General features: G+C 35.2%; 1 protein-coding gene across 1 annotated transcript; it reads left to right on the top strand.

The window, feature by feature from the left end:
- Positions 1–5,453: 5,453 nt before the first annotated feature.
- Positions 5,454–10,830, top strand: rplp2l (ribosomal protein, large P2, like). The gene is made up of 5 exons (XM_067400318.1): positions 5,454–5,513; positions 6,042–6,165; positions 6,280–6,328; positions 9,283–9,378; positions 10,713–10,830. Exons 2-5 carry the CDS (start codon positions 6,043–6,045, stop codon positions 10,787–10,789), a joined length of 345 nt encoding a protein of 114 aa, XP_067256419.1. The 5' UTR covers positions 5,454–5,513; position 6,042; the 3' UTR covers positions 10,790–10,830.
- Positions 10,831–14,300: the final 3,470 nt, after the last annotated feature.

Below are 14,300 nucleotides of genomic sequence, written 5' to 3'. Positions count from 1 at the left end.
TGTGGCCAATATCAGATTTCAATGTGAACAGATCATGGTTCTGAACTGACCTGCATGCGCAAAAGAACAATACAAACTGGGTTGTCAGGTTTTTACTACATAATCCACTCAATTTCATCTCAAAACTAGCCCAATCACGTTTCATGGGGTATCCCAGTAAAATCGCGTTCCAGGGTAAATATCGCGTTAGTATGGTAGCTTCAACACACAGCAACAGTGAAAAAGTATCCTGATTCTGCAGGAAAATCGCGGATTGGCAACACACACACAGCACGATGTCATGCGAAAGTAAACACAGAGGGCATTAAAGTAAGCAATTACACGTTTATTTATAGTGTGATCTGCCGCGGAAGCCAGCGAAATTATGCGCAAACAATATGAAAAATAAAGACAATGATGTGACAAAGAGAGCAGAGTTTTGACATTTTTATGATACGCGCCCACATGTTTCGCTTGTCTCTGTAATACCAAAGAGCTTAGAACCCAAGAGGCGACACTTTGATACTTTTTGGGTAACAGCCACTAGGTGGCGCTCCGGTTGGACCATTGAATGCTTCACATCTTACGCACCCAAAATCGTTGAATTTCACTGCCAAAACAGAAGCGCAATAGAACAGTTTTTTAAATTTAGTCACCAGTAAATTGTATGGCTCCCACAGTAAATGTTGTATTGTCTTATATATGTTTTATTTTACCAGTTGAGGAATCCAACCATTCATCCATCTGAGGTAACGTAGTTAGCCTACTTTATTGAGTATTCCCGTTTTATGCAACTTTACACATTTATTAAAAGTAAATTAATAATTAATAAATTTAAGATCATCATGTTTGCAGCGAACAATATATCTTAGACCTGGTGGAGTAATAATAATAATAGTATCACCAGGTCTGAATTGAAATAGGCTATATTGTACATTTTAATCACGCTACAAACATAATGATCTTATAATACATGATTCAGTGCTGTGTCCGTTATCGCATAATTCCTTTTGGACTATTTTGCTTTAATGGACATTAGACAAAGCTGCAAAATCAAGCTGTTATATTCATATATTTATTGTCAAACATTTCCAATGTTTCTGATGCATGTCCTTAATTTAATTTCATATGTTGGTAATGGTATTAATTCAGTGTCTATAATGCTAATACTTGAACTTCAAAGAATTTTATCCCAAACTGACTGAGTTAAGGTTTTGTGAAAAAAAAAGTGGAAGACTTAAACACAAAGGGTCTCATTCATGAAACACGAGCAGAACAAATTTTTGTGTAAATCGTGAGTAAAGTGGTTCTGGCGTAAATTTTCGGATTCATTAAAATGTTCGTATTTTCCAAATGTTAGTTGGTACGAAAGAAATCTACACCTGCTCCCAGCCACGCGTAAATAGTGCGTTTAACATCCGAACGTTTTGCTCATTAATAAGGCTGCATTTTAATTCACCTTAATAGGGTACATATTTACACAGCATTTTGAAAAAATATTATATACAGTAATTACATACGTTTTTTTCTTTTTACTTTTATTGTGAGAGGCAGTAATAGCGTCTGCAAACGGAGCACTTTAATCAAATAATGGATATAGATTTCAATACGGTTGGGCAAACTAATGGCCCCTTATTTGTTATGGAAATTGTTTCCTATAAAATGTCCAAAATCCTTCGTTTGGTGTCATAATATGATGCCCATATATAGTTGTCAGTCGGATTTAATGGGCGGGATTTATGGTAATTGAGAATGAGCGTGCACGCGCGTCCCATTTACGACTGATTGGAATTCAATAACACACACACACATTTCACTATCACTTCTGACGTTTACGAAGTATTTGTGAATCAGGAGAAGAGTTTTCGGGAAAGTCTCTTTACGCGCAAATCACTCGCATATTTACTCGTATATTTGCGAATGTTTCATGAATGAGACCCATTATGTGTAAAATAAACTGTAAAAAGGATTTGATGATCACTAGTGATAGTATTTTTTTCTATGTTGTCATCATTCAGGTTGGATTTCAGCTTTAATGTACGTTTTTTTTTTAACAAAGCAGCTGATATTGCCATAGAAACTAGTGCGACTCGCTTTCACCCCAAAATGGCGGAAACGCAGGGCTGCTGCTGGGCGCCGGTGTTGCAATGGAACGTTCTATTGAGTGTCGTTTCTTGTTAGTGTTCTTTGGTAATACTCACGAGTTCTGACCGTTCTGACACATCACTGTTCTTCTACTGACTATCTTTCGCAACTGTCTTGATAACATTGGGTATGTAAAATCTTTGAATAGACTCCCATGAGCGAAGAATCGTGACGATTGTCGATCTCGAGTGATGTAAAAATTGCATGACTGTTTACACTGCGGTCGCATTACAAAACATCTGACCTGTATCGGGTTTAATACCACATGTGGAAATGGCACAAATCTGAATTGAAAAGATCAAATTCCATGTGGTTTGTACTGTTCACCCTCTCATGGGGAAAACAGATATGAGTCACATCAAAAACAGATTTGGGACACATTTACCTGCTGTGAGAACGTAGTGTTTTTTAATAAATTGGTTGAATTAAGCTAATGATCGAATCAAGACAGTCACTTGTCGCCACCTACTGGCATATCAGTGCAACATGCAGAAACAGTCCGTGCAAAAAAAAACTGATATGACAGAAAAAAATAAATAAGTAAATAAAAATAAGTATATTAAAAAAAATAATATACTTATATATTTCTTATCTGCATTTATGTAGCCTATATTTTGTATAGTGTTCATTGTATTCTGTCTTGTCTATAGTCTGTGGAGAACAATTCAAGTAAGACAGATTTTCATTGTACTTCGTTCTCATGGCATATGACAAAACACTTTGACTTTGAAAAGAGCAGTCAGGACATCCTGTCAAACAACTCCTTTTGCATATCAAAGAAATAAAGTCATCTAGGTTTGAATAACATTAAGGCAAAAAAAAAAAAAAAAAAAAACGACAGAATTTTCATTTTTGGGTGAACTTTCCATTTATCACATCTGTCAACAAATCCACACTTCACACTAATATCTTTACACTGCTCGCATTAAATCTTTCTGTCTGTCAGAAACCGTTTCATGATGATTTTACCACTAACACACTTGCATTAGCAATTGAAACAATAGTTCACCTAAAAATGAAATTCTGTCATTAATTATTCACCCTCATGTCTTTCCAAACCTGTATGACTGTATTCAAAACAAAATAAGGAGATGTTAGCAGAAAATGTGAACTGCTCTTCTGCATACAATGAAGGTGGATGGTAATTTTACTGTCAAACTCCAAAAAAGAAAAAAATAATAACATGATATTCTAAAACTGCTGTGAAACGCAGGAAAATTGAAATACAGTTATTGCAGATGCAGATCAGTTATTGAAAAGGGTAGCCTATATTCTTCTGGTACTGTGTTATGTTATCTTGGGCATTATTTACAGCTACTCTTTGTGTTTTCATAAAATTAGAAAATATAGTTCTTATGAAGGTTAAAAATACCTCTGAAAATCATTTTCAGGGGACAAATTTTGACTTTTAGCTAATATGTGACACAAATAGTCATAAGTCACACTGGTATATTTGTAGCAATAGCCAACATTGTATGGGTTAGAATTGTAGATTTTTCTTTTATGCAAAAAATCATTAGGATATTAAGTTAAGATCATGGTCCATGAAGATATTTTGTAAATTTCCTACTATAAATATATCAAAAATGTATTTTTGTGAGTGGATATGCATTGCTAAGAACTTCATTTAGACAACTTTAAAGGAGATTTTCTCAATAGTTTGATTTTTTTGCACCCTCAGATTCCAGATTTTCAAATATTTCAGCCAAATATTGTCCAAACATCAGTGGAAAGCTTATTTATTCAACAAGTTGACCCTTGGGACTGGTTTTGTGGTCCAGGGTCATATGTTATTTTCTGACTCTGTTGTCCAGGAGGCTGTGATTTTGCATAATACAAGAACACCCTACAAATATTTAATTACTTTCAAGTTTGTTGTAATTAAAAATGTGATTTCTAAGCACTGTTCATAAATTCAGAAAAGTTTGAGTGTAAATCTCTCAGTATTGACTAAATATGATATATTAGTTAAATGCCTTCTTACAAATCCACTGATTTGGTTTATATGCTCCTGATAAACAATGACCTCTGCTGGCATGTTTTATCAGCAGACCATAATGGTGCATTTTTGCTCTTGAGGATTTAAAGGTGTAGTTCACCCAAAAATGAAAATTCTCTCATCATTTACTCACCCTCAAGTTCCAAAGCTGTGTGAGTTTCTTTATTCTGCTGTTCAGATAATTTGATGAATGTCTGTAACCAAGCAAATCTCGCACAGCAGAACAAAGACACTCATACAGGTTTGGAACAACTTGAAGGGGAGTAAATGATGACAGAATTTTCATTTTGGGGTGAACTATCCCTTTAAATGATAAATATGAGCTAAATAATTTAGAATTTGTCACATTAAATGCCAATTTTCAACTTTTTTAGGAAGGAAAACAACATATTTTTCACACTCTCACTCCACTAACAATGACCAACATGCATGTGTCACAGAAGAACTGTCCTTTTTGCCATTTCTCTGAAAGTTATGAAAGTTTCCCCTCAATTTTTGGAATGATTTTTGTTTCCTAAATGCAATATAAATTATATATAAAACATGAATCAGCAAACTTAAGGCTACTGTCACATCTATAGGCACACTGATATTGTATAGATCAGTGACTGAGCACAAAAATACCAGACAGTTATATATTGTTTCTCATTTTTATTATTAGCAAAATATATATGCGTAATATATAATATATTTTATTATTAGTGTACTATATATGCGTCTATAAAAAATATTTTATCATAAGTGTACTATATATGCGTAATATAAAAAATATTTTATTATTAGCGTAATATATATGCGTAAAATATAATACATTTTATTATTAGCGTAATGGACCCTTTCACAGACTGTGATCGTAAATTCTGCCATTTTTTATATATTTTTTTCCCCCTTTTTTAACGTATATATTTATAGCACTATACTACACTACTATCAAATTACAAAAAAATAGCTAACTGGAAGTGACGGTAAAAATGACACATTTCTCTTTTCTGACTGCTCTCGATTTTTTTTCTCTTTTTTGAAAGTTATGAAAACATCATGATGGAGTTTTTATTTTGCTCTTTGAGCACATGGGTAGAAAAAAAAAAAAAAAAAAAAAATATATATATATATATATATATATATATATATATATATATATATATATATATATATATAACTAGATTAATATTTAAGTTACCTAAATATGACGACTTCATTCGAAAAAAGGAGGGAAAGAGAAAAGACCCCGCCCTCAACCTCGTGATTGACGTGCCTTTCGTCCTTTCGATTCGCTCCTCGCGTGTGGCGTCATCGCTCGTGTCGTTTTTCCGGTTTTCGCCACCTTTCCGCTTCCTTTCTGCCTGCACGAGCCCGCCTGTGAGCACGCGAGTCTCTCTCTCTCCGTAAAGTGAGTGAATAAAAACACCGATCTAACAAACACACGTAAACCTCAAACGAGCGAATAACGAGTGTATTTGGTACCATAAAGACCCTCAATCGTTCATTTGCGAGGCTGATGTAGTGGAGAAGCTCAGATTGATGTATTGAAACACAGTCCGCTAGCATTAGTACACTCCGCCATGTGGCTCAACACATAATTACTATAGTGAGAGATTGAGCTGTTGTTTTATTTCAAACACTAAATGCCCTCCTATTTTTTTTATATTTAACTCTTTATTAGGAGAAGAGCTCAATTATTGTTCATTTACGTTTTTGTGTACACATTTGATGCATTTTTTTAATTTAAAAAACCTATGATAGTGAGTAAATAGTGTAATAGAGTGTAAAATTAGGATTATTTTAAATTCGGAAGATTTAATTGCTTGAATTAAATTATTTGTGTAAATCGTTGAGGCATTCAGCTGTCAAATATTTTTGAATGATGACCCTTTTTCAAGTCAAAATGTTTCCATTCATTTCTCTTTATTTGATGTAGGATGCGTTACGTAGCTGCTTACCTGCTCGCTGCCCTCGGAGGCAAAGGGAGTCCCAGCACAGGTGACATCAAGAAGATCCTGGACAGTGTTGGCATTGAAGCTGATGACACCCGTATGGACAAGGTGAGTCTACAACTGTGCATGAACACAGAGACCGGATCAAATGTTGTGTTTGTAATGGACTACATCCATTCGCCTGTTGTTTATGTGCTTCTCTTTACTTTTTCTGTATTGTAGGTTGTGTCCGAGCTCAATGGCAAAAATATTGATGAGGTGATTGCCCAAGGTAAGTCGGGTCATTATTTACACTGGTAACATAGTGGTTACAGATGTAAGAGACTTGAGAATGTTTAAGTCCAGCCATTCAAATAAATCTGATCTTATGGCACTTTATCTCCATGTCTGATTCAAAGCAGATCCAACAAGCCGTAACTGTAATCATTTTTACTTTTCCAGGTCAAATATTGTTCTGCAAACACCAATAACAGCTTTAACTTGTCAATACTGGCATAAGTGTGATTGTCCATGGCTAGCTGTGCATTAAATGATTTGAATGCACTCTGCTTCACGTCAGGTGGTTCTTTGCCTCCACATTGTGCATTAAAGTTGTTTAATGCACAGCTAGCTGTAGATTCTCCTACATCAGTGGCTTCGAAACTGGGGTTCGTGAGCAAAATGCTGAGTAGTTCATTTAATTCTACCTTAAAATATTATTAAAGCCGGGCATCTATTTCTAACTGCCGAAATGCCGTAAATCCAGTACATTTAATCATATTACCTCATCATTTGCTGTCAAAAATGACTGTATGCACACAATCAGCATGCATATGATAGATTGCGTGCCGAATCTGCTGCCTTAAATCGTGCTAAATTACTGTCATTCTCGACAATGCACCTTTTTTAAAGTGGGGATTCAGCACTTACTCACATGAAGAACAATTATAGACACAGATAATGGATTAATTTCAATTACAAAAACATACCTTGTGTGAGTTCTTGTATTTAATGATGATAACGAGCAAGAATGCAATTGTTCCCAAATATCCACATGACTGCAAATGTGACATTATTATACAACAGGTCAAAAAACAAAACGTACATTTTAAACACTGTACTGTCAGTATTTACTGTATTTTGCAATGAAATAATAGTTCTAACGAAAACCACAGCAGAACTACAACACACGTCTGTTTCGCGAACAATTATGCAGCTTTGAACGAATCGTGAGTCAATGATTCATTCACAGCCACTTGCTTCGTTACTGAATGAATGACTCGATGACTCACTCATAAAAACAGTGACCTGCTGCCACCTACTGGCGGTTTTAGTTTAATATTTAAAAGTTTTACCATTACATATTTCTCTGTTGAACATTTTTATTTAACGTTATTTTATAAAGTTATTCAGAAAGGTCAAAATATGCACTGGAAAATCAATTTAGGGGGAAAATATTGTCCCTTAATGGTAAAGGTGTGACTGCAGTCGAAGTGAAAGAGAGAGGGGGTATGCAGAAGGATGGTACTCCACGCTAAAAAGTTTGGTAACCACTGTCCTACATAAAAGCCAAATTAAGCCTGATCATCATATAAAGTGATCGTGTCTCTTCTGAATGCTTTCATTATACTGATCGATTTCTTTTTATTAACATTTTGAACCATCATTGGGTCTTTTTTATCTTTTGGGTGAAGCATTTAAAGGGATAGTTCACCCAAAAATGAAAATTTGATGTTTATCTGCTTACCCCCAGTGCATCCAAGATGTAGTGACATTTTTTCTTCAGTCGATCACAAATGATGATTTTTAACTGCAACCGCTGCCGTCTGTCAGTCAAATAATAGCAGTAGATGGGAACTTCAACTATAACAGTAAATAAAACTTGCTTAGACAAATCCAAATGAAACCCTGCGGCTCGTGACGACACATTAATGTCCTAAGACACGAAACGATCGGTTTGTGCGAGAAACCGAACATTATTTATATAATTTTTTACCTCTAATACACCACTATGTCCAACTCCGTTCAGCTTCCTGTTAGTGAGGTCAAAAAACGCGTTGTGATGACGGAAGTGATGTCTCGCCCATATACTTGAATGAGCGCGAGACATCACTGCCGTTGTCCTCACTCACCGGAAGCTGAACGGAGTTTGACATAGTGGTGTATCACGAGCCGCAGGGTTTAATTTCGATTTGTCTAAGCAAGTTTTATTTACTGTTATAGTTGAAGTTCCCATCCACTGCTATTATTTGACTGACAGACGGCAGCGGTTGCAGTTAAAAATCATAATTTGCGTTTGACTGAAGAAAAAGTCACCTACATCTTGGATGTACTGGGGGTAAGCAGATAAACATCAAATTTTCATTTTTGGGTGAACTATCCCTTTAAGACTCATTTTCATTGGCATTGAAGTGGTATTTCTGGGTATGATGTACGCTTGTTGTCTTTTGTAATGTTTTATGTAATTGTTTTAAAATAGTAATAGAAATTGTTCTTTGAGTATAATCTTTCTTAAAAGCTTTATCCAGTAATAATCAATAACAAAATTTGGTCAAAGAGTGCATGAGCATGTGTCTTAGGGCCATGTTTACACCTGGAATTAAGAAGCGTATTTGGTCAATCAGATCACAAGTGGACGACACTGAATACAGGTGTAAACGGAGTGTAAAACGTTTTAAGCTTGTCAACTTTCGATCACTTCCAGAGGTAGTTGAAAACACATTAGACTGGATTGCTTTCATAACGTAAACGCTCATGTGGTCGAATGTTCAAACGGCTACAAAAGACCATCTACTGACCTAATGGGTAAACATTATGAGAAGAGCTCTAGCCAGATGGGATTTTAACTTTTTGAAGACTCAAGTTTGGTTTGAAGATGAAAAATGTACTAAGCACAATGTTCTCTCACCATTCCTGATTTCTAACACACACTCACAGCGTTCTGCCGGTCTTGTGTCTGTCAGAGCAGAAACAAAAGTTGATGATCTCTGTATGTTTTTCCATCATCTCCGGTCGTGTTCACATGTAAATTGCATGAGCTTATTTTCTCTATCAGATCAAAAAAAACATACATTTACCCGCCCATACACCCTCCACTCAAAGAAATCAGGACAGAAGAGACGGATTTAAACACCAGGTGTAAACGGGAATGTCTCTCCCTCATCTACTTGTGATCCACTCGACGAAAACGCATCTCAATAACAGGTGTAAACAGGGCCTAAGTGTGTGTCTTTTGCCGTCTGACAGGTTTCAGTAAGCTGGCCAGCGTGCCGTCCGGTGGTGCTGTGGCTGTTTCCGCCTCTGCCGCCCCATCCGCTGGAGGATCTGCCGCCGCCCCTGCTGGTCAGTGCCTTATTTTCATTATGCCTCTTCCTGTCTCTCAATTTCAAACAAATCTCTGATAGGCAAGTATATTAAAAATGTTTTAAGTAACTAAACAGTAAAAATGTGGCTGAAAGTAATCGAAGTATTATTATTGTATTATGATTATAAACACTGCCTGGCCCAAAAAAATTTAAATTTTAAATTTAAAGATTTAAATGGGCGAATACTTTGAGTCTACGACTGGATCATTATTGCAGTGATTGTTTCTAGCATGTTATATTTGCCAACAGTTCTCCTAACCATAATCGGAGTGTGTAGCTTTTCATTTCTTAAACAACCATGTAGGAAGACACATCATGGCCATATTCCAGGATGACAATGTCAAGGCTCAAATTGTGAAAGAATTGTTTGGAGGAAGCATGAACAATCATTTTCACACATGAATTGGCACCTCTGAGTCCTTAATTTCATTGAAAGTGTTTGGGATGTGCTGGAGGAGACTTTACAGAGTGCCCACCTCTTGCATTGTCAATACAAGATCTGTAACAAAAAAGGATGCACCTGTTGATGGAAATAACATTTATTTCCATTCTTCATGCTCCCTCTCATCCATCCTTTCACAATTTGATCCTGATGAATCTTGATGTTAGCTATGTTCCCATCCAAAGTTGCGAAAAACATTTGCGAATAAAGCAGCATTTTTATCCACTGAGCCGAAGAGTACAAAATCGTCACTTACTAATAAATTGGCACAAAATATCACTAATTGGAACAATGGAAGTTGCTGCAGTAGGGGAAGCCATTGTATATAATTTTCATATGTTCACGCAAACAAAATGCAATAAAGTTAAAAACGCAGTCGTAAGACGGTTTGACTAACAGGCTTTGCTCAGGCGTTTCAGAACAACCAAAACATTTCAGATGCTGTGCAAAAAGATCGGTCTGCTGGTTAGTCCCGTTATGCCGTCCCATCACAAAGTCGCACGTCTTATTGGATAAATTTATCCGACTCAATTGAGCGCATACAGGGTTTATGCACATTTTTAGATTTTATGCACATTTTGGCGTTTCCATCCCAAAACGCTCACAATCTTTTATTGGCATATTTCAGATGATATTTAGGGCAATGTTTTATGAAATATTAATAAATCCCAGTTAAATTTGCATAAATTACTCATTAAGGGAAAAAAAGTCAAAGGGCCTTCAGGATTTTTTTTGTAAATGTATCATGCTGTTATTGTTTGAAAGTTGTAATTTGACTTATGGTTAAATAAATGTGAACCGTTTAGGGTTGGTTTCCTTTAGGTCTTGTAATGTTGTTAACGTCTTTATCCCTTTTCTTTCTCCTGCAGCGGAGGAGAAGAAAGAAGAGAAGAAAGAGGAGTCTGAAGAATCCGATGACGACATGGGATTCGGACTCTTTGACTAATCTGTCTCCTCGGGACCAAAATAAAGTTTATTACAAAATGATTTTTGCTTCCTTGTTCATTTCAGAATTTTCAAATGTGGTTTATAATGTGGAATAGTATGAGTGAATGGAAACTTTACTGCATGATTACTCAAATAACGGCCGTCTTGCTGATCAAAAGATTAGGCTTTTTAATAATTCCTTTATGTATACTGGTAATTTGAAAATGGCTGCACATCCAATGGGCCTTTGCATGAGCGCAGGCAGAAATTACTGCAGGAAAAACTCCATTTGAGTGGAATTAGATTTCAGTGAAAAAGTAGCAAGATGTCTAATTAGATTAAGAGAATTGACCTCTAATAACAACATGCTGATATGAACAGTATGCCTACATTTTCATAAACATGATGTAACATTCAGATATCTGTGAGACATTGTGATTAAATCAATACATTTATGTCTGGAAAAGGGAATGAATGGAGATTCTGTTTTGCACATGATGGGTTAAAGGTGTGAGTCAGTTGGATCTTTGTTCATAAAGTGTCAGCTAAACCCTCTCAAGCACAGTGTTGACATTGATGTTGCAGCAATTTATAATCTTGTCTTTTTGCTGAGTCAGTTGTGGATGAAGCTGGATTTATTGACCATTATGCGCTTTGGGTTGGACACTGAGTTTCCCGGTTGTGATGGGCTGTAAATGTTTTGGATCTTGTGGCCAATTCCTGTGTTGCACAACTTATTCTGGGAAGTTGGGTGTGATTATTTACTTTTTTCATTGATTGAAAGGGTGTAAAAAAGGCTATGTGATAACTATCTTTACTGATCCAAACCATCATATAACTGAATAGCTTTTGTCATGCGTTTGGCAGACACTTTTATCCAAAGTTCCACTTTTTTTTCCTTATGAAATGATTCAGAACTAATCATTGACTAATTGTTTTTTGCTTTAGTATGTGAGATGATTTCAGTTTTGCTTTTGTATAAAGCTTTACTGTTATTTGCACTCCCAAATATTATAACTGCTTGTTCATGCATTCATGCATCCGATACATGGATGGAACTTCCAGATGCCTGCAGTCAGATGTTGCAAACCTTTTTTTTTTTTTTTGTGGAAGTTTTAATGCAACAGTACATCAGACACAAGAGCATCAAACAACATAGAATGGATGCAAGGTGGGATATATATTAATCATTCCACGAAACCGGTACGATTTGGACTTACACACTTTTAGTAATATGTTTAACAAAACATATTACTTTTCTGAACACTCCACAACAATGACATATTTAACTTCCAGAAAAACATATTTTCCCATCTCAGGCATCAAATCCCTATTATTATTGGTCATTATTTTAAGTTATGGACACTATGGGAGCTCTCTGAATATTATTATAAAATGTATTTGTGAAAATACATCAACATTTTCCTATTAATCAGACGTCCCTCTCACTAATTCAGTAATTGCAAATATAAAAGATACATAAAATTTCACACTTTTGCTGTACAAAAGCCTGAAATGGGCACTTTTTGTGACAGAAACCTCATCATTTTTGATCAAAGGCTTAATTTCAGAATTTGAACTAAATTCAGTATTCTTATGATTGAATATTTCAGACAGAATTCAACTAACCTTAAATTACTTTTTCATAAACTTAAAATAATAATAATAATTAATAAAAATGTAGGTGTGATGGGGTTGTGATTTTTTGCCCAAATTGTCCACTGCTCTAAATCTAGTGAATAAATGGAGAGCACATGGCATGCATGATATTAAGAAATCATGAATAATGTTGAAATAAGAAAGATCATTTTCACAAGTAATAGTTTTTTATCTTTAATTGATGTAACGGGGTTGAGTCGTTAAGCTTGACAAACACAATTTCACAACATAATTTAGTCATAATTATTAAAGAAGGTGGTCAATTGCCTGTGTCTGCTCACAATGTTGTTCAGAAGACTTCTATGATGTCACTTCCTATTAATGACGTCACATAAGTATCAGTTCATTATTTTTATAGGGGAGAATGGTTTGTTGTAACGGGGTTGAGGGGTTACTAAATAATGGGATTTTAATGAATAATCGTGAATTTACTTCCCAGCATTCCCAGCAAAAAAAGCACAGATGGATATTTATGGGAATGACAGAATAAATGGGCTTTTTTCTCATTTTATTATTCATATCCCAAGTACACTTTCATAGAAGGCCTTGAGGGACATGACAAAATAGGTGGTGTCAACTGGAAAAAAAAAACTAAATAATTTCTGATATGAAGATAAATGTATGTCATGTTTTTAAACATTATTAAAGGAGGCATTTCAATTCATACAAAAAGCTTTTAAAATATATATTTTGGTGACCCAATAAATAAAATACACTGAAAAAGGTAAGAGGGACTCAAATCGTACCGGTTTCATGGAATGACTCATATAAAAAAAATATATCATATTTTCATATTTTAAAATATGAGGCATTTTGTGTGTTCACAAAGTTTTACTTTTCTTACGCATTTATGAATTCAAAGTTAAAATTAAAAACTAAAACCAGAATTGTATGATTTGTTAGTAATTTAAAATCATATTTATAGTCAAAATAATACATATAAATAAATACCCTGTGTGTTTTGTTATTATTGTAGGTTATAAAGGCCATATAAAAAGCAGTAGGCCTCAGAATGTATAAATTGAATTTATCTATAGATGATGACCCTGGGATATAGCATGTTTACTGGCATATTCCTGAATGCTTTAGACTAGAGATCTAATAATGGTCTCTAAGTAGTTTTTTTGTTGTTCAAGCAAGCAAATGTGCTGTTATTTTCATGTAAGAACAGCTTTCTTTCTCTTTTTGTCATTGTTTTAGCCTATTGGGAATCTACAGTTTCATTTGAAAGTATCAGTATCATTCAGAGAGGAGGAAGGGTCTTCAGTATCCGTTCATGAACATAAAGAACATGCTTTATGCAATTTTATGTTTATTCATTTATTGACAAAGCTGTTGGTGGGTTAGTGTAAAGACAGTGTGTTTGAGTGACCAGCTGGAGGCGCTACAACATAAACAACGAGTCACGTGAATGAAAAGAGACGTGCAAAATGAGCTGTTTACTCAGATAGCTACTAAAAACATATCTGATGAACGTTTTGATATGATGTTGTATTACCACATCTGGACTACAGTAAAACAGCAGTAAATAGAAAGAAAGATGGAGATGAGGTGATAGGGCACAGCAGTGAGGGTTTATGTGCCTTAGGCATAATTTATGGTTAGGACTATTTTTTTGGACATGTTTTGTTTTCATTTTGAAATTCAGATATTGTAATGGACGTTTAGTTTCCGACACGCGCTGTAAGCGATCGAACAATCACAACAGACTGGGCCACGTGACCAGCAGAGTAGACTATAACTTAACATGTTTGCATTAATAGAAGTGGTTTAGTCAGTCTTGCCTCTCTGGTCTGCTCAGTTCAGTCACATCAGGTTTTCACTGCATTTAGAGATATTTTATAAACCTCGGATTGAGCTGGACATGGATT

The sequence above is a fragment of the Chanodichthys erythropterus genome, chromosome 11, assembly GCF_024489055.1.
Source record: "Chanodichthys erythropterus isolate Z2021 chromosome 11, ASM2448905v1, whole genome shotgun sequence".
In the NCBI taxonomy this organism is placed as follows: domain Eukaryota; kingdom Metazoa; phylum Chordata; class Actinopteri; order Cypriniformes; family Xenocyprididae; genus Chanodichthys; species Chanodichthys erythropterus.
This window is presented reverse-complemented; position numbering and strand designations above follow the sequence as displayed.

Coding starts and splice junctions, on each gene's coding strand:
- rplp2l (XM_067400318.1), top strand. CDS start 6,043: ATGCGTTACGTAGCTGCTTACCTGCTCGCTGCCCTCGGAGGCAAAGGG. Junction 6,166..6,279: donor ATGACACCCGTATGGACAAG/GTGAGTCTACAA, acceptor TCTGTATTGTAG/GTTGTGTCCGAGCTCAATGG. Junction 9,379..10,712: donor ATCTGCCGCCGCCCCTGCTG/GTCAGTGCCTTA, acceptor TTTCTCCTGCAG/CGGAGGAGAAGAAAGAAGAG.